Consider the following 21,267-nt stretch of genomic DNA (forward strand, 5'->3'; position numbering starts at 1 on the left):
CGGCCGCCATTTTGTCAACAACCGCACACCACTAGGCTACTCACTGTCTATAACACATTAGTCCTTCCACAACCTCGAACTGATTATCTTGAGAGAAGTTTTTCGTACAGCGGGGCTCAGTTGTGGAACAGCTTACCTATAGACCTACGACAAGCATCTTCACTGACCGATTTCAAATCTTAATTAAGTCGCCACAATTTAAAGCAATATCTTAATTTTAAGTAAATTTTTAGACACGGCCTCCATGAAAAGCAGTTTTTTCTTTTTTCTTTTTTTATTGTAATTAGGCAGATAGATAGATAGTCCAGTAACTTTGTTGACTGATGGAAAAACCGTGTATAAATAAAGTTATCTTATCTTACAGCAGAATAGATAGTGTGTAACGTAGCCAGTAAGGGAACGTTATTTGTGATAGACCGCTCGTAGATTTATACTAAATACGAATAGTCTTGCTGGTAATAATTACCTCAGCTTTTTACAAAAGATCAATTTTTCAAGAAGAAACCTTTTCAATTCGAATTACAGAATTTACAAGCACATATATTCATGACAATAAAATTACTGTCTTATCGGATCAATTATTTCACTGAACAGATAAATAACTTCGTATGTACTTCGCAGAGATTTAAAATGTATGGTTAATAAAAAAAAAATGGTAATCTCAAGTTTACAAGGCCAAAGGCTTCATTTTATTTTATCATAGGCATGCGAGTAAAATGATATTGCTTCCGCCAATTTATATGTAAATGAAATATTTCGGTAATAGATCACAAAAAGATAGCAACTGGTTGTTTTATACGTACCCTTTGACTCCATCTCTAACACCCCTGAAGCCAAAAAATATATGTAAATAAGATAAAAATAATAATAAGATTCGAAAGTATTTATACAATGAGGGAGCCCTACTTCGTTAAACAAAAGGTCCGTCCAAATGCTGTGTAAACAAATTCAGTGTCTCGTGTCAAAACAACTGTATATGGAGTAAAAGCATATTTAATAGGCTGAATACAAAAATTAATGTCTTCTAAGGCAATAATAGAATCTTGAAACGGTAAAAGTATTTTTTTACCGTTAAGAGAATATTTTGCCATCAGACAAAGTGATGTATCCACAAGGCAAATTGATAAAAACGCTGCTATTTCAAGTAAACATGAAGCATGTATAAATCTGTCGACACCACAACCTCAAATAAAAAGCGAACCTGAAAAACGTTAAAAACTACAGACACTGTAATCATCCAGCGTTTGACGTTTTCACAAAAAACACAGGCTTATTAATCGCATCTAGATTTTGAAGTATTAAGACTAAAACACATGTAGAGACATCCCGAAGACTGCAGTCATTCCGAAGACAACTGAGAAACGCATCTTGTGCCAGTTTACATGCATTATCAACAATATAAACGCGAGCGTACATTTTACATATGATCCAATTGTTGAAATCGCAAAATCTAATTTTCACAACATCTATCTAACAGCATAATTATAGTAATTTTGATCCTCCTCTTTGGGTACACCTCGCTACAAAGCCTTTCTACTCCAGTATCAATGAAGCAAGCATAGACACGTCAATAAACCGAACATATTTTAAGCGACTTCAGCCGTATTGTACAACGCACGAAAACAAAACAGCATATACTCCAAACGTCGACTTACGGCCAGAAACAAGACTTGTGTTTTTGGAGGGTTGTCCGCAGATTCCGAGCACACTTCGGCGTTAGGAAAGCCGGCTGAACGATTTCTTGGCCCGTCGATTCTTTCACAAAGATCTTCGGTAGAGAGCGCGAAGGCTTAACACTTGCCATGAAAATGAATTATGGCGATAAACACATGTCTCGTCTTTCAAGGTGCCAACACGAAACAAAGATATCAAATTTCACTTTTCACTTTCTGCTATCCAAAACAAGAGGGAAGTTCTAATTTTTTTTATAGATTATGTATTCAATATTTATGAGTTTTTACAGTTTGAAAATTTGCATACACCGAGCCGCCAAAAACAAGCATTACGATTCCTCTTTGTTTATTAAAGATTAACTAAAAAGCCGAAATTGAAGTAAACTACAAACTAACCACTAATTCAACCAGTCTAAACTGCAAAACGGATCTGCAGAAGATTTTAAAAACATCAAACGAAAAAATCTTATTTATTTTTTTTGTTTCGCGCAATTGCCCGCACAGAAGGTGAGCGACCCCCGATGTATGGAAAATAATTCTGTTTTCTGAGCCTGACTGAAAACAATAATATCCTCTTCTCCAAGCTTACAGGTGTTTGATAATGTTACAATTATTCAAGGCTAACATCAAACGATTTATGACGTTATGAACTGTCATCAGCCACTTCAAAACAAACATCCAAGTAACCGTGAAGACAACTGGAAGAGTGATTTCAGATCTGTCTTTTATCCTCTCGACCCGACAATCGTCTCACGTCACGGTTTGCGTATCTTCAAAAGTTGAGCCTATATTTTACAAGTAGGTCGTTGGAATCCGTGTTAATCTTTTTCATCCTTAACCATTCTTGTTCCTTTATGGTTTCTTATTATCTCTTTGGTGTTTTTCTATCTTAGGAAACTATTATTTTCAGGTTTCCTTTAATTTAACGGTAATTTTGTACTCGACCAAAATAACTCAAAATGAATAAAAGGACATCTGTTCTCCACAAAAGTAACTTATTTATCAGTGCTTGTGTATTTTACATCTTCAACGTGAAATCGCAAGCCATCCGGCCTAGAAAACAAAATATATTTCTATGGATGTTTCCACAACGTCTTGTCAAGGAGCAGGAGACGATGAACCAACAGTTCTTAGATCATGGCCTCTTGCACGGAATAATTAAGCTTCTACGGTCTATAAATCCTTCTTGAAGAAATGACTGGAGAGTTTTATAACTAAAGTTTGATAAGTAAGCAATCTTTCAGTGGAATTGACTCAGTTTCTCTAAAATAATTCCCATCGACTACTTGGGAAGATGACATTTTCCTCAGATTATTAGATATCACTTTCTCGTAATACATCTTCCAAGATTGCTATCAAATGGTAGAGATGTCAACTTGTTCCTTTGCGATCCGATAACATGTTAAAATGTTTGGATATAGGTGTACAAACGAAACGCTTTCAAAAATAGATGTTTCCCTGTATAAGCCTAACCCTTTTGAGTGCTATAGATAAATCCTGCACTTTTATAGCTTCATTGTCAACCTACTTGAATACTTCTTTAGCGAGATGTCCACTGGGTGCTGCGCCATTTAACTCTAACTCCTGTGGAGAAAGAAAGAAAGAACACTGATACTCAGACAAGAAATTCCAACTGTTTGACTAAGTTTTGATTCACAGATTGCATGCAAGTATCATAAAGTACTATACTTGGTCAAATCTATGTTACGAAGTGTCAGTGCAGACGATTTAGACTAAACGTTTTGAACGACCAGTAGATTTGTACTAAAACAATTTGATTATTCGCCCTCGATTTCTATGCTTGACAGCTGACTCGGGCTGCGCCCTTGTCAACTATCACGCGATAGAAATCCCGAGCTTATAATCTAATTGCGAAATAATACTTACCATACGTGTATTGTGATATTTTTCCAGCTTTTTCTGTAGCTGGGCGACCAGTGTATTTGTCTTTTGATTCTTCTTTTCAAAGACAGCTCTGAGAAGAAAGGAACACAAGTATTTCCAGTCAGTATGTGTAAGGTTGTGACACAGAATTTAACAGCAACAACTGTAGAGTGCGGAAACATGATAGTATGATACAAGCCACAATTAACAGCTTCAAAGAGCGAAACAATGCGAAACAATAGCTCTATAATACACTGGTCCTTGATCAATAACTCAGCTCCCCTTGCTATTACATATTAACCTGCAGAACAGGCGGATTAGCCCGCTCTAGCGCGATACACCAGCGCGCCGCGTATCGCGCTAGAGCCCGCTAATCCGCCTGCTCTTAAACGTGGCCGTAATCGAAATTTGGTAGGACCTTGAAATGTTGCTTTCCTTGTTTCTTCTTGTTCTAACAATTGCCAAATGAATTTACCTTTGTTCACATAGAACTAAGAATCTTTATTGCGGCTTTATTGTTAGGTGTCTCCACCAACTGACAATAAAGTGGAGTGTTCATGTACTATTTGATTTCGTATCGGAGCAGTTTACTACATAATCACGCACATTGTTTTCGAAAGAATGTCTAAGAATAAGGAATGCTCATAAAAAAAGGTTTAAAAAAGTGCTTAAGTAGATAGCGAGAATGACATGGCCCCAATCCAGGTCGTGTCACACAGGAAATAGAAAAAAAAGTAGATATTTAATCGATCCTTTACATCTGCTACCAATTAGAGAATGTCACCAAAGAATTCACTATACACCAACTAGGTGTAAGACAGAGCACGCGATTCATAGCATGTAGGGCCTTGTCCACACTACGCCGGAGGAATTTGAAAACGCAACGATCACCGGTCACTCTGGGTTTGTGTTTGAGGAAAACTCAGGCAGGGAAATCACGTGATCATCGTGATGTCATCGTTTTCAAAAAGCTCCGTTTTCAAAATGTTTTCCGTCTGCACGAAAACGCAAAGGCGGCGTTTTCAAAATCCTCCGGTTTGAAGAGCGTTTTCGAAAAGCTCCGTTCCCGTGACGGATTAGTGTGGACGGCAGGCCTAACTGTGGAAATAAAGCGGACGTTTCCAAATTCCTCCGGTTTGAAGAGCGTTTTCGAAAAGCTCCGTTCCCGTGACGGATTAGTGTGGACGGCAGGCCTAACTGTGGAAATAAAGCGGACGTTTCCAAATTCCTCCGGTTTGAAGAGCGTTTTCGAAAAGCTCCGTTCCCGTGACGGATTAGTGTGGACGGCAGGCCTAACTGTGGAAATAAAGCGGACGTTTCCAAATTCCTCCGGTTTGAAGAGCGTTTTCGAAAAGCTCCGTTCCCGTGACGGATTAGCGTGGACGGCAGGCCTAACTGTGGAAATAAAGCGGACGTTTCCAAATTCCTCCGGTTTGAAGAGCGTTTTCGAAAAGCTCCGTTCCCGTGACGGATTAGCGTGGATGGCAGGCCTAACTGTGGAAATAAAGCGGACGTTTCCAAATTCCTCCGGTTTGAAGAGCGTTTTCGAAAAGCTCCGTTCCCGTGACGGATTAGTGTGGACGGCAGGCCTAACTGTGGAAATAAAGCGGACGTTTCCAAATTCCTCCGGTTTGAAGAGCGTTTTCGAAAAGCTCCGTTCCCGTGACGGAATAGTGTGGACGGCAGGCCTAACTGTGGAAATAAAGCGGACGTTTCCAAATTCCTCCGGTTTGAAGAGCGTTTTCGAAAAGCTCCGTTCCCGTGACGGAATAGTGTGGACGGCAGGCCTAACTGTGGAAATAAAGCGGACGTTTCCAAATTCCTCCGGTTTGAAGAGCGTTTTCGAAAAGCTCCGTTCCCGTGACGGATTAGTGTGGACGGCAGGCCTAACTGTGGAAATAAAGCGGACGTTTCCAAATTCCTCCGGTTTGAAGAGCGTTTTCGAAAAGCTCCGTTCCCGTGACGGATTAGTGTGGACGGCAGGCCTAACTGTGGAAATAAAGCGGACGTTTCCAAATTCCTCCGGTTTGAAGAGCGTTTTCGAAAAGCTCCGTTCCCGTGACGGAATAGTGTGGACGGCAGGCCTAACTGTGGAAATAAAGCGGACGTTTCCAAATTCCTCCGGTTTGAAGAGCGTTTTCGAAAAGCTCCGTTCCCGTGACGGATTAGTGTGGACGGCAGGCCTAACTGTGGAAATAAAGCGGACGTTTCCAAATTCCTCCGGTTTGAAGAGCGTTTTCGAAAAGCTCCGTTCCCGTGACGGATTAGTGTGGACGGCAGGCCTAACTGTGGAAATAAAGCGGACGTTTCCAAATTCCTCCGGTTTGAAGAGCGTTTTCGAAAAGCTCCGTTCCCGTGACGGATTAGTGTGGACGGCAGGCCTAACTGTGGAAATAAAGCGGACGTTTCCAAATTCCTCCGGTTTGAAGAGCGTTTTCGAAAAGCTCCGTTCCCGTGACGGATTAGCGTGGACGGCAGGCCTAACTGTGGAAATAAAGCGGACGTTTCCAAATTCCTCCGGTTTGAAGAGCGTTTTCGAAAAGCTCCGTTCCCGTGACGGATTAGCGTGGATGGCAGGCCTAACTGTGGAAATAAAGCGGACGTTTCCAAATTCCTCCGGTTTGAAGAGCGTTTTCGAAAAGCTCCGTTCCCGTGACGGATTAGTGTGGACGGCAGGCCTAACTGTGGAAATAAAGCGGACGTTTCCAAATTCCTCCGGTTTGAAGAGCGTTTTCGAAAAGCTCCGTTCCCGTGACGGAATAGTGTGGACGGCAGGCCTAACTGTGGAAATAAAGCGGACGTTTCCAAATTCCTCCGGTTTGAAGAGCGTTTTCGAAAAGCTCCGTTCCCGTGACGGATTAGTGTGGACGGCAGGCCTAACTGTGGAAATAAAGCGGACGTTTCCAAATTCCTCCGGTTTGAAGAGCGTTTTCGAAAAGCTCCGTTCCCGTGACGGATTAGCGTGGACGGCAGGCCTAACTGTGGAAATAAAGCGGACGTTTCCAAATTCCTCCGGTTTGAAGAGCGTTTTCGAAAAGCTCCGTTCCCGTGACGGATTAGCGTGGATGGCAGGCCTAACTGTGGAAATAAAGCGGACGTTTCCAAATTCCTCCGGTTTGAAGAGCGTTTTCGAAAAGCTCCGTTCCCGTGACGGATTAGCGTGGATGGCAGGCCTAACTGTGGAAATAAAGCGGACGTTTCCAAATTCCTCCGGTTTGAAGAGCGTTTTCGAAAAGCTCCGTTCCCGTGACGGATTAGCGTGGACGGCAGGCCTAACTGTGGAAATAAAGCGGACGTTTCCAAATTCCTCCGGTTTGAAGAGCGTTTTCGAAAAGCTCCGTTCCCGTGACGGATTAGCGTGGATGGCAGGCCTAACTGTGGAAATAAAGCGGACGTTTCCAAATTCCTCCGGTTTGAAGAGCGTTTTCGAAAAGCTCCGTTCCCGTGACGGATTAGTGTGGACGGCAGGCCTAACTGTGGAAATAAAGCGGACGTTTCCAAATTCCTCCGGTTTGAAGAGCGTTTTCGAAAAGCTCCGTTCCCGTGACGGAATAGTGTGGACGGCAGGCCTAACTGTGGAAATAAAGCGGACGTTTCCAAATTCCTCCGGTTTGAAGAGCGTTTTCGAAAAGCTCCGTTCCCGTGACGGAATAGTGTGGACGGCAGGCCTAACTGTGGAAATAAAGCGGACGTTTCCAAATTCCTCCGGTTTGAAGAGCGTTTTCGAAAAGCTCCGTTCCCGTGACGGATTAGTGTGGACGGCAGGCCTAACTGTGGAAATAAAGCGGACGTTTCCAAATTCCTCCGGTTTGAAGAGCGTTTTCGAAAAGCTCCGTTCCCGTGACGGATTAGTGTGGACGGCAGGCCTAACTGTGGAAATAAAGCGGACGTTTCCAAATTCCTCCGGTTTGAAGAGCGTTTTCGAAAAGCTCCGTTCCCGTGACGGAATAGTGTGGACGGCAGGCCTAACTGTGGAAATAAAGCGGACGTTTCCAAATTCCTCCGGTTTGAAGAGCGTTTTCGAAAAGCTCCGTTCCCGTGACGGATTAGTGTGGACGGCAGGCCTAACTGTGGAAATAAAGCGGACGTTTCCAAATTCCTCCGGTTTGAAGAGCGTTTTCGAAAAGCTCCGTTCCCGTGACGGATTAGTGTGGACGGCAGGCCTAACTGTGGAAATAAAGCGGACGTTTCCAAATTCCTCCGGTTTGAAGAGCGTTTTCGAAAAGCTCCGTTCCCGTGACGGATTAGTGTGGACGGCAGGCCTAACTGTGGAAATAAAGCGGACGTTTCCAAATTCCTCCGGTTTGAAGAGCGTTTTCGAAAAGCTCCGTTCCCGTGACGGATTAGCGTGGACGGCAGGCCTAACTGTGGAAATAAAGCGGACGTTTCCAAATTCCTCCGGTTTGAAGAGCGTTTTCGAAAAGCTCCGTTCCCGTGACGGATTAGCGTGGATGGCAGGCCTAACTGTGGAAATAAAGCGGACGTTTCCAAATTCCTCCGGTTTGAAGAGCGTTTTCGAAAAGCTCCGTTCCCGTGACGGATTAGTGTGGACGGCAGGCCTAACTGTGGAAATAAAGCGGACGTTTCCAAATTCCTCCGGTTTGAAGAGCGTTTTCGAAAAGCTCCGTTCCCGTGACGGAATAGTGTGGACGGCAGGCCTAACTGTGGAAATAAAGCGGACGTTTCCAAATTCCTCCGGTTTGAAGAGCGTTTTCGAAAAGCTCCGTTCCCGTGACGGAATAGTGTGGACGGCAGGCCTAACTGTGGAAATAAAGCGGACGTTTCCAAATTCCTCCGGTTTGAAGAGCGTTTTCGAAAAGCTCCGTTCCCGTGACGGATTAGTGTGGACGGCAGGCCTAACTGTGGAAATAAAGCGGACGTTTCCAAATTCCTCCGGTTTGAAGAGCGTTTTCGAAAAGCTCCGTTCCCGTGACGGATTAGTGTGGACGGCAGGCCTAACTGTGGAAATAAAGCGGACGTTTCCAAATTCCTCCGGTTTGAAGAGCGTTTTCGAAAAGCTCCGTTCCCGTGACGGAATAGTGTGGACGGCAGGCCTAACTGTGGAAATAAAGCGGACGTTTCCAAATTCCTCCGGTTTGAAGAGCGTTTTCGAAAAGCTCCGTTCCCGTGACGGAATAGTGTGGACGGCAGGCCTAACTGTGGAAATAAAGCGGACGTTTCCAAATTCCTCCGGTTTGAAGAGCGTTTTCGAAAAGCTCCGTTCCCGTGACGGATTAGTGTGGACGGCAGGCCTAACTGTGGAAATAAAGCGGACGTTTCCAAATTCCTCCGGTTTGAAGAGCGTTTTCGAAAAGCTCCGTTCCCGTGACGGATTAGTGTGGACGGCAGGCCTAACTGTGGAAATAAAGCGGACGTTTCCAAATTCCTCCGGTTTGAAGAGCGTTTTCGAAAAGCTCCGTTCCCGTGACGGATTAGTGTGGACGGCAGGCCTAACTGTGGAAATAAAGCGGACGTTTCCAAATTCCTCCGGTTTGAAGAGCGTTTTCGAAAAGCTCCGTTCCCGTGACGAATTAGTGTGGACGGCAGGCCTAACTGTGGAAATAAAGCGGACGTTTCCAAATTCCTCCGGTTTGAAGAGCGTTTTCGAAAAGCTCCGTTCCCGTGACGGATTAGCGTGGACGGCAGGCCTAACTGTGGAAATAAAGCGGACGTTTCCAAATTCCTCCGGTTTGAAGAGCGTTTTCGAAAAGCTCCGTTCCCGTGACGGATTAGTGTGGACGGCAGGCCTAACTGTGGAAATAAAGCGGACGTTTCCAAATTCCTCCGGTTTGAAGAGCGTTTTCGAAAAGCTCCGTTCCCGTGACGGAATAGTGTGGACGGCAGGCCTAACTGTGGAAATAAAGCGGACGTTTCCAAATTCCTCCGGTTTGAAGAGCGTTTTCGAAAAGCTCCGTTCCCGTGACGGATTAGTGTGGACGGCAGGCCTAACTGTGGAAATAAAGCGGACGTTTCCAAATTCCTCCGGTTTGAAGAGCGTTTTCGAAAAGCTCCGTTCCCGTGACGGATTAGCGTGGACAGCAGGCCTAACTGTGGAAATAAAGCGGACGTTTCCAAATTCCTCCGGTTTGAAGAGCGTTTTCGAAAAGCTCCGTTCCCGTGACGGATTAGCGTGGACGGCAGGCCTAACTGTGGAAATAAAGCGGACGTTTCCAAATTCCTCCGGTTTGAAGAGCGTTTTCGAAAAGCTCCGTTCCCGTGACGGATTAGTGTGGACGGCAGGCCTAACTGTGGAAATAAAGCGGACGTTTCCAAATTCCTCCGGTTTGAAGAGCGTTTTCGAAAAGCTCCGTTCCCGTGACGAATTAGTGTGGACGGCAGGCCTAACTGTGGAAATAAAGCGGACGTTTCCAAATTCCTCCGGTTTGAAGAGCGTTTTCGAAAAGCTCCGTTCCCGTGACGGATTAGCGTGGACGGCAGGCCTAACTGTGGAAATAAAGCGGACGTTTCCAAATTCCTCCGGTTTGAAGAGCGTTTTCGAAAAGCTCCGTTCCCGTGACGGATTAGTGTGGACGGCAGGCCTAACTGTGGAAATAAAGCGGACGTTTCCAAATTCCTCCGGTTTGAAGAGCGTTTTCGAAAAGCTCCGTTCCCGTGACGGAATAGTGTGGACGGCAGGCCTAACTGTGGAAATAAAGCGGACGTTTCCAAATTCCTCCGGTTTGAAGAGCGTTTTCGAAAAGCTCCGTTCCCGTGACGGATTAGTGTGGACGGCAGGCCTAACTGTGGAAATAAAGCGGACGTTTCCAAATTCCTCCGGTTTGAAGAGCGTTTTCGAAAAGCTCCGTTCCCGTGACGGATTAGCGTGGACAGCAGGCCTAACTGTGGAAATAAAGCGGACGTTTCCAAATTCCTCCGGTTTGAAGAGCGTTTTCGAAAAGCTCCGTTCCCGTGACGGATTAGCGTGGACGGCAGGCCTAACTGTGGAAATAAAGCGGACGTTTCCAAATTCCTCCGGTTTGAAGAGCGTTTTCGAAAAGCTCCGTTCCCGTGACGGATTAGTGTGGACGGCAGGCCTAACTGTGGAAATAAAGCGGACGTTTCCAAATTCCTCCGGTTTGAAGAGCGTTTTCGAAAAGCTCCGTTCCCGTGACGGATTAGTGTGGACGGCAGGCCTAACTGTGGAAATAAAGCGGACGTTTCCAAATTCCTCCGGTTTGAAGAGCGTTTTCGAAAAGCTCCGTTCCCGTGACGGATTAGTGTGGACGGCAGGCCTAACTGTGGAAATAAAGCGGACGTTTCCAAATTCCTCCGGTTTGAAGAGCGTTTTCGAAAAGCTCCGTTCCCGTGACGGATTAGCGTGGACGGCAGGCCTAACTGTGGAAATAAAGCGGACGTTTCCAAATTCCTCCGGTTTGAAGAGCGTTTTCGAAAAGCTCCGTTCCCGTGACGGATTAGTGTGGACGGCAGGCCTAACTGTGGAAATAAAGCTGCGTTTTCAAATTCACCCGGCGTAGCGTGGACGGGGCCTTAGAAATACATTCAACAGCTGCTAAGCTCATGCAACACTTGCAAAAATAGTTTGTTGTACATACTAACTCAGCGCAACTTGGATGGAAGTCAAAAAATGAATTTGCAGCATTTAAACCTCACACAAGAGAGACAAACGTACGCTGGTGAAGAGCGTCTTTGTCTGCACAATGGCAGAAACAACGACACTGATCCTTTCACAAGTACTGTTGACAGCCAGTCTATAGCGTTTAATACAAATCTCTCTCCTTGAAACACGCTTAAACCGACTTTGCACGATCAAGAAAAAAATTCACCTTCGAACGCAAGTTCAGTCTGATCTCTCAAAAGGATACACACTCGAAGCCAATTTGCAGACAATACCGCCTTTCGATACATGTATGAGAGCCTATGGAAAGTGTACACATCTCCTTTACGTTCAACCTTCCTTTTCTATTCACGTTTTTATGCGCGTGGAGCGTGACGACTTGAAAGATAACTCCAATTACTCCGGGCACCTATAAATAAATTTTCGTCTACCTTAATTACCGTTAACAGCAATCACAGACAGCAACACGTCGCAAGATATTTTTTCTTACAAGAAAATACTTTCATTGTCTTGCCTTGTAAGAAAATGATAAAACAGACTGTAGCAGTCTTGTAACAACTTCACTCTCCTTCATGCATGCACATCAACAGAGTGTAGCAAAGAGAAATTTTTGTTCTAAAAATTCCACTGACTCTTGACTAGTGCTTTTCACTCCTGTCGATTTGGATATAGAACAGGAATTGGTTTTAACGACATGTTCGCGTAACGAGAGGCTTATTAGTTCTCATTGCATGCTGACAGCAAAGGTTTATTACTAGTCTGAGAATGCCCCTACGGACTAAATAAACCCGAAGCTTCCATAACATAATGAATTCCACGTTTGGTAACAAAAGATTTGGAAGTTTCATCAAGTACAAATGACACGCCAATGAATCAAAACGTAACAGTAGTTTATTGTATACAATCATGCACATCGTGTATCACGGCATTAACGGTTGATCTCGTCACATACATGTACACATGTACAAAGATACCTACAATATCGGATAACAAATTTGGGACAGCAAGCAAGTTCTGCCCTCCCCACACTTACAATGTTGATAATCGGGTGAATTTTTCCCTTTTCGTTGGAAAAAACGCGATATTTTTCAACATTGATTAGGGCGGATGGGGAAAATGTGATCCAGCTCAAGTGTCCCAACTACTTTTGGCCGGGATAGTACATCTGTATCATGTGCAACGTACACGTGCTAGTTAGCCTGGGTAGCAAGCGTTACCGAAAGAACGAAGAGCTTTTTCCGCATACTGATCATGAGAAAATTGGGGCGAAAGCAAAAGCTATCGACGAGGCGGGGGCTGGTAGGGCGAGCGTTTCCTCCACACCGGAGTCTGTCGGTTTTTGTTCCCGCCCCAATGTTTGTTCGTCCTCTGGTCCTCTCTTCTACACAGCTACGTGCTAGTGCAAGCATGCTTTCGGTAGTACACTCGATGGTACGATTTAGTTTCAAGATCAACAGCATGGAATTGTATTTTTTTACGGGAAAGGGTAAAAAGGAGAATAAAAAGGTTAACACTTAAGGGTACGCCTCAATCTTAGATTTTTGTCATAAACTGATTGTGGTTTGAAAAAGTTGTCACTTACTTAGATTTTTGTGAGCCTTCCGTTGATTCCAGGTACTCTTTAACATACTCTGCAAACACAAATATCCCCCTTGTAATTAAACTGTTGCTAGGGCAGATCCAAATCAAGCTTTTAGCCAGGATTTGAAAAGTACGCGTCCAAAATGTGCTATAGGGTTTACTCAAATGAACAATATTTATAGCGCAATATATGGACAATTTAACACTCAGTTTTGTTTAAAAAGTGGGCATCCTGCCCATCTGGCTAAAAGCCTGATCCAGACACATGTAAACAAGTTTCAAGATTCAAATTTCAAGAAGTGTTATTGTTACTGTTTAAAATGGAAGTAAAAGGAAATCACTGATATTACCATCTCTCTCTTCTTGCAGCTGACGTATCTGATCCTTGGTTTTCTTTATCTTGGAGTTCAAGTGTTCAACCCTCTGTCTTATCTTCTAAGAAGCAACAAAGAACAAATTCTGACACAATTCCTTGTCAGCACATAGATCAAACCGTTAATTATTCTTACTGACAACCATACAGTTCACTTAATGTCAGTTGTGAGAATTTTGTGGCATGTCAAGACAACATCACATCACTTGATGACTTTCTTTATTCTCGTCACTTTGCTACTGATTATGTACTGGTGTTTTAACGAGAAATTACACTTTGATGACTATGTTATTCTATTGTTATTAGGCTAAGGTATTTAAGGTAGTCCTTTACATAACCCTTATTGGCTTCCCTGGGCTTTCTTGCCTAATATACATTTGACATGTTGTAAATATATTTATATGTGGCAAAAATAAAACAAGAACAAGAACGAGCTCTGAAGCAACAAAGCACGACAAACTTTGGTTCAGTTTACCTCTGAGTCAATGATCTGTCCGTCTACTTCATCACTTTCCTTATCTTGGGAACTAAATGTCCCATCCAGCTGCAATTCAACAAAACAACGGATCATTTTGACATCAACAATTTTCCATATTTTTCATAAATTAACTTGGCTGCATAGATCAATTTATTATGCCAAATTTGCTAAATATGCAAAGTCTTAAGGAAATCGTTCCAAATTCAATATTTACAAAGAAATGTTGCCAGGGAGCAATGCTTGCCTGACATAGTCAAAAGGTTTGGTGAGTTAAAAATAGGATAGTTGCCAATGCACCAAGATGCACCAACTGCTGCCTTATAGAAAACAAGAGCAAAATCTAAAAACTGTCTTAGAAGAATTCCAAACATAAATTCCAAGTCAAATAATGATTTCCAATTATTTCTCTACCTGCACTTAGATATACTGTACAGTCATTCAACTCAAATTCTAAAACTTAATAACTAATTCATCAAGTTTAAACAAAGGAAATCATGACCGTGTCAGTGTTTGGATATCTCATCTTAATTAGCAAAAATTTTTACAATTAATCATAGGTAAAGGTAAAGGTAAAGTCTGCATGCAAGCCAAGTGGCCCATCAGGCTGGAGCTTATCCCGGTTTCTGTAGCATGAAGCGACTAGGAGTATTTCTACTCCCCCCTGGATGGGATGCTAGTCCATCGCAGGGTTACCCCCAGCATTAAGTTCACCGGTACCCATTTATACACCTGGGTGGAGAGAGGCACTGTGAGAGTAAAGTGTCTTGCCCAAGAACACAACACAATGTCCCCAGCCAGGGCTCGAACCCGGACCGCTCGATCCGGAGATGAGCGCACTAACATGAAGCCACCACGCCTCCCAATTAATCGTAATTCTCCATTTTCTCCTCAGTTTTAGTTTCGTTTGAGAAGATATATGAAACACTTCAGACAGTGTTTGACCACATTTACAAACACCTCAAGGTTAGTCAAAAATATCGGCTACGCAACATATTTTCAACTCTCTTCTTGGTGTTTAGAAATGTGGTCAAATAAGTCTTATGTGTTTGACATATTACATGAAATACTATACATGTACATACAGAATCTACTTCTGCAGAATCATCTTCATTCAAAGACAATCCTGTCCCACTTCTTCCTCGTGCAGGAAAGTCTGATACTGCACCACTGGAGGAGCTCACTGCTGAGGTTGCTCCCCGAGGTCGCCCTCCACTGTCACTGTCGCCACTGTTTCGAGAGTCTACTGATGGACACTCTAGAGTCTTGCTACGGCGTCTGCCCAGTCTGTAGAGAAAGGAAGCTTAGGTTTACTTTACTTGACATGGGCGGATACAGGATTTTTACTAGGAGGGGGTGCATCATTAAGGAACGGCGTAACTGACTGGTGAGGTAAACAAATTTTAAAGAGTGAATACGAAGAAGAGGGCTTTATCTCAGGGGGGGGGGGTGTGCAACTCCTGCACCCTCCCCCAAGATCTGCCACTGCTTGATCCACAAGTTGATGACAATTACACACTGATTCCTTTGATTCTAAAGTCAATTAGAGATCAATGTAGCGAACATGATTATGGGTTACAGCCTTAATGACAGCCCTGATAACATGTACTGTATAGTGAAATCCTGACAACTTAGACATTTTTCAACCAGTCACACAGGCAACCCCAGAATAAAGAGTTATTTTGTCTGACTGGCTTGTAATTTATATCTTAACAGTCATTTAAAAAATATCCTTTACAGCATTTCCCATAAGCACCAGTCACCCGAGAGAATTACCATCTAGCAGTCCTGGACATGTTGGCTACCCTTGAGGTAAAACACATTTTGTGAGATCAGAAATCTATGTAACTTTGAAACTATCTTTAGTTTTTTCAAAATTTTATTTCCTCTCCATGCTGAAAACCAGTTTAAATTTGGCTGAAACTCAGAAACAAATCAAAAGCTGCCAATGAGCAAACCCCTCTTGCCTCATTAACGGTCAACAGCTTATCATTCATGCAAGCCTGCAAATAATTTTTGTCTATAGGCAGGTCATTTCTCAGGACAAGGACCAGTTTTGACCTGACAAAAAGCCAGTCTAGTCGGACAAAAAAATTGTTTGTCGTTAGAAATTAAAAAGAGACATTTGAGACATTTTGGTATTTTTGTGTAGACTCTTCGCCAAAATATTGGTTGTAAATTCGAAAAGCTTATAAGTCAACCGAGTGTAAAATCGCTACTAGCACCAGCAAGGGGACCTTTACATTACTTCTGGTATTATTTTACCTGTTGAAAATTGACAAATTTACAAACGTTTATACCCCTAGTCACACAAGCATTTCCAACATAACAAGTTTCCCAAGACGTCTAAGGAAAATGGGAAAAGCGATGAAACAATCTCCTGTGTGGACATTCAGAGACTTGAAAATTGGCTGAAATGAATTCTTCGACTTTTTCTGCAAGCAAGTTTCCTCTGGATGTTTTTGGGGTCAATTGAATAAAAAGTTTGCGTAATTATTTAAAATGTGGAATTGGAGGTCGTCGTGACTATCAAGCATGACTAATCTGTACATTCATGCTCTTCACAAAAACATTTCTGTGGTACGGAAACTATATTTCAACCACGCTGACAGACGTGAAAACTCTAAGAGTTAAAAATTAACCTGATTTTTGATCATACGGACTAGAAAAACATTTGGTTATGTTTTAGAGGCTTTAAAGTTTTTGAAAGCGATTGCATTCAGACAAACAAAACGTGAGTATTTGGGCCGTGTATTCAATGTCCATACCATTATAATCGGGTCAATGTATCACGATGGAAAATTAATCCCACAACACTTGGTAGCAACAAACAACGAGTAATTACATAAGACCTCAGTTTTTAGTAGTTTTTCAGATGAACGTAATTCAGACTAAATGGGGCTTCATGATCTTTCACAATGCCACCGAAAAATGCGTAAATTAACATGTAGGGATAGTGGCGCTGATGTGATGTGTTTACAATTCGACATAATTACAACATTTGAGATGACGCACTGCATGTGATAAAATTCTTAGAATTGGAATAAAAACAAAACCGATAACAAAGCTTTTTTGCATAGTATTGTGTGGCAGTATAACAAAATAACTTGTCCCATATTTGGCCACAAATTTCCAGTTAAAATATTTTTCATTTTAGCAGAAATGCCCGGTCAGAGTGTCCGACCAGGCTAAGCTTTTACCTGTCAAAACCTCAAATTTACCGGACAATTGTCCGATGACCGACTGTTATTTGCAGGCTTGTTCATGTAAGATTATAATGATATGATATGATAAATCAGGATTTCACTATACAGTACATGTTATCAGGGCTGTCATTAAAGGCTGTAACCCATAACAGCTGTGACCGCTGTCAAAGTACAGTATGCTTGATTTTCCCTTGCTGCTATGGGTGAACTTGCCTATTGTTGATAGAATTTAACCACAACAGTGTAAGTAACAAGTTTGCTACAGGTGTGGAGAACAAGGCTACAGGCAGGACTGAAAATAATTTTCGGACAGTGGCCGGTCATGTTGACCAGCCAAAGTAATTTTAGCTTGGTCATGTCTCGTTTCTGACCGGTCATAATGTTGGCCTAATTAAACCCACAAATATAATTTGTTTGTTCCAGTCGTTCTTCATGATGTGACTTAAATTAAGTTCTAAAGTGTAAGCTGTAAAAAATCTAAACTCAGTTGTAGTCACATTAGATAGAGTTTTTGTTCACGAACAACTAATGACCATCATTCAATAGATGTTACCAAGCAATGAGTTGAGAGTGACTGAAATTTCATTCGCGAAAATAACTTTATAGATACAGATACCGATGTAAAGGCCTTCGGCTTTTTTGTTGGTACATAATAATTTTTATTTTCGTCCATTTTGTAACAGTAACTTATCAGTTGGTTTTCAATTAAATACTGGATTCGTGCTCAATGTTACATTTATGGCTTGATGGAAATGAAGCAGACCACAAAATGCATGTTTTGATGTTCCGGAGTCCCATAGTGTCTAAGTTGGAAACAACTTGACAACCGAGCGAAAAGTTTTGTTTTGGCATCTTGTTCATCGATTTTTGTGTAGTGAAAATGAAAGAAACAACAAATATCTTGACATCTGTAGAGCAATACCTTTGAAATATACGCCAACAAAGAGAGGTGGGCAAATCTAAAGCATCACAAAAAGCTGAATCTAATCGCATTCTTTGCCGTATGGAAAACCTCTGCTGTTCAAAAGGCTGAATAGCTTTGAATTTTGAGTTAAAAACGCTGTCGTCCTAAAAGATGAAAATATTTTTCCAAAGAATAGCAGCAGTTGTTCAAAGGGCTGAATATTTTTCTGAATGGATAACCCCAACCATTTGAATTGCATTCCTATCGATCTTGAATGCATGACAAACAGCAAGCGATCTATTCTTAGCCGTTCCAACAGATACCCATTGGTGTAAGTTATCGCGTGAGGGGCCATAATAAAAAAGAGAATAAAAATCTAAGACTTGCAGTTGGGGATTTGATTGTTTATTCAAGAACGAACCGTCTCAACATGACGTGACCGGTCAACATGACCAGCGAGTGAAGTTTTTGGCGCTCATGTCACCATTCTGGCTGGACATTGTCCATTGACTGGCCGTTATTTTGAGCCCTGACAGGTAACTCAAAACTTAATGTGAGCCCTGGTTATATTTTGGTGGGTCATCGAAATGAAGGATTTTTTTTCGATATCAATGGGAAGGGAAGGCTTCAATGTTGATGTACAAAGAGTGCATGCACCAAATAAAAGGCATCAACCGATCATTACAATATTAACAAAATACAACTTACGAAGATGGCATTGCTCTTTCTCTGATCTCAGCCAGGACTTTAGAGAATTGTTTATGTCCTGCTGTCGGCACGTTTAATTTTAACTTCAAAGCACTATCCTCAGTCTGTAAAAGACAATAAGTGACAGAAGTGATTTACTGTACATCATCATGAATGTACTTTAAACTATTAATTACCTCTTTTTGACCACCGATAAATTTGCAAGGAGCTCAAAATCATACCTACACTGTACACTACAGATGATTAAAAAAAAACCCATATAGAATAATATTACAACAGTTTGATTCTGTACAGCATGCAGTAGTCAGCAATACAATGATAAGAGCCAGTTACCGTCACACCCCTTTAGAGCAGACACCCTCGGGTGAATGGGAGGTGGTCACTTAATAGGGGTTGGCTGCTTAATAGGGGTTTGTGTACTTTTCAGTCAATAGTTTTTTAGATTGGGCTAATTGATTTGTGAACATACTGTACATGTAGGGTCATGCAAAGACAATCATAATAAACATGTTTGAATGCTTTTAACAGTCATACAATACAGTACTTATTAGATTGACAATTATGTGACTTTGATAACTGGCTTCTTATTAAGGGATGGCCTAGCACATAAAAGGGGTTCAACCGTACCTCAATGATTAGCGAGGATGGAAACACTGATGATCACAAAAAATTATGTGAAAATCAAATTTGACTACATGAAGATAATGTCCAGTTAAGCTTTCAACCATGCCGTCCTATCATGAAATTTGGCCAATAATCAAAATTTTTATAAATTCTGAATGCAGACGTATTTTATTCTAGGCCATCTTGGTGCATTCCCAACTGCATGTTTTAGCTACTATTAGAAAGTAACACTAGCTGACCTATTTTACAGTCATGGATAATTTTCTATCATTGTTCATTTTTTTGCTATTGACTGAATTTATTTACATAAATATAATTACTGGGTAATCAAAAGGTGACCAGTGAAATTGGGAAATAACTTCAGCCACATTTTGTCCAATATCTTAAAATTATTATTCAAATTTTAACAAAATGTAAGTGAAATGATTTCTAATTTCACAAATATACATCTGATTACTTTTTAATATTGTGGGTGATAAATTATGCCTACAATCATGGGCTTTTGACTTGTTTATTTATAAAGAAATTCTGTGCCAAACATTGAATGGCAATTTTGAAATTTCACATGTGAAATTATAAATTACTAATACTGAAATTTCTTGCCAAAATTAAGGAGTAATTTGTCACCCATGATTTTGTTAAATAAGTTATCTGAGTAAGTATTTTTCATACTTCAGAATCCTCTTTTCCACTATGTGTACCATGATTCTCTTTGCTTCTACCAAATAATCTGTGAATACCTTCAAAGAAAAATATTCACAGTGCTCATTATTTATAATTTGATGTATGAGAACAGTATTTACTGTGGTGACCTTAGGGAGGAGCCTGTTCCCATGAACTTTTTTCAGGTGTCCTTAATAAAAATAATGTGGTATACTGTACCGCACAAAATCAATTCTGACTCGTAGCCCCTCAAAAGGGTTTCTTTTAGTGACTCGTCCAAGTTCAATTTTTAATTGAATTTTACCAAGTGATGTACATGTACACAGAGCACTGTGCCAGACAGTATTGAAAACCCTTGTATGTACATGTAAGTACTACAGATAGTATGTGTGCTGGGAATGATGAGTTTATCAGGACTTTCTAGATACATTTTACTTGAAAATGTTTTACTTTGACCAAAAGGCAAGATATTTTTATATTTTCTAATATTATCATTAAACTCAGAATTTTATTTCAAAATAATTGCATATATTAGAGAGATTTAAAAACAATTAAATCCCATTTTCTTGTTGTGCAATACAATACAGGTTTAAAATTGTTTTTCCCCCATCACTTTATGGTCTACAGTACACTTATGAGTAAATGGAGCACAATATTGATTCCAAAAACCTTGGGAAAACATCTATTTTACAGTATATTAGACCTTAACCAAGGCTAATGGAATGTCTCCATAATGGCACACAGAAACAAAGCACAGACATTACAAGATATAAATTGTGAAGATCTCTCCTGATCAGATTTAACATTGAGGGTCACCATTTACAATTTTTGACTCACCAAATGCTTTGCTGTTACGAGGAGAAGAAGGAGAGTGTGACCCAGCGTTTGCGTCCAAAGAAGACAGAGATGTCGCACTGCCGTTTAGTGATCTAGGGCTCTGTTTAGGCAGCTGCACATGTAATCCTACATTACAAGAAGATAGCTACTGGTCACATTTTTGTTGCCACAATTTTTACATATTTGACAGTTTACATAAAAAAGTCTCGCCCTGGAGAATTCTTGTACAACTAGGTGTACACTGTAGCCAACAGCTCAATGGTTAAAAAAACTACAAGGTAATGCGCATGTATTATGTCAATATTGGTACAGTCATGAATGGCATCATTAATTTTCTTTTGGAGTAATGGAAACCAGCTTTCTAGTCATCTGGCCAGCACAAAAACTAGGTTTTACCTACAATAATTTGTTGATTCAAAATAATCGAATTACATTCAATATTAGGGTTTTGCAAGAAATAAATGAGTTTAGATATACACTTGTTAATGTTAAATAAAGGGATTAGTGGTGAACCTTTACTTCACCTTGTAATAATATATTAGCCAAGTTTGTGTTTCCTATTCAATCTTCAATCATATCTAGATCATGAAAGCGTGAAGACACAACATTTTGAATGCACTATTACTCAAACTGCGATTGTCAAATTGAGAGTATATGTGGTGCAGAGGGGGAGTCAGAGAGAGAGAGAATGTGTGTTGTTAGCATTGATATATAAACGGGTGTTCTGGCAGCCATGATATTTGACTTGTTTACTTTCATTGCC

At 41.3% G+C, this 21,267-nt stretch overlaps 2 protein-coding genes across 5 annotated transcripts in view; one reads left to right on the forward strand and one right to left on the reverse strand.

The window, feature by feature from the left end:
* LOC145494796 (uncharacterized) overlaps window positions 1-21,267 on the forward strand; it is a 101,824-nt gene that overhangs the window by 57,378 nt on the left and 23,179 nt on the right. The window lies entirely within an intron of this gene.
* LOC145494727 (transmembrane and coiled-coil domain protein 3-like) overlaps window positions 1-21,267 on the reverse strand; it is a 34,717-nt gene that overhangs the window by 8,193 nt on the left and 5,257 nt on the right. For 3 of the 4 annotated variants that reach the window (XM_081474292.1, XM_081474296.1, XM_081474295.1), the window contains exons 2-11: window positions 20,505-20,630; window positions 19,677-19,744; window positions 18,381-18,484; window positions 14,648-14,849; window positions 13,563-13,631; window positions 13,065-13,149; window positions 12,716-12,764; window positions 3,561-3,648; window positions 3,202-3,257; window positions 804-827 (exon numbers count right to left, since the gene is read on the reverse strand). In XM_081474292.1, coding sequence (XP_081330418.1) covers window positions 804-827; window positions 3,202-3,257; window positions 3,561-3,648; window positions 12,716-12,764; window positions 13,065-13,149; window positions 13,563-13,631; window positions 14,648-14,849; window positions 18,381-18,484; window positions 19,677-19,744; window positions 20,505-20,630 — 871 coding nt within the window. The remainder of the gene's footprint in view (window positions 1-803; window positions 828-3,201; window positions 3,258-3,560; window positions 3,649-12,715; window positions 12,765-13,064; window positions 13,150-13,562; window positions 13,632-14,647; window positions 14,850-18,380; window positions 18,485-19,676; window positions 19,745-20,504; window positions 20,631-21,267) is intronic. The other variant, XM_081474293.1, reaches the window with a different exon arrangement.

The sequence above is a fragment of the Orbicella franksi genome, chromosome 8 (genome assembly GCF_964199315.1).
Source record: "Orbicella franksi chromosome 8, jaOrbFran1.1, whole genome shotgun sequence".
Taxonomy (NCBI): domain Eukaryota; kingdom Metazoa; phylum Cnidaria; class Anthozoa; order Scleractinia; family Merulinidae; genus Orbicella; species Orbicella franksi.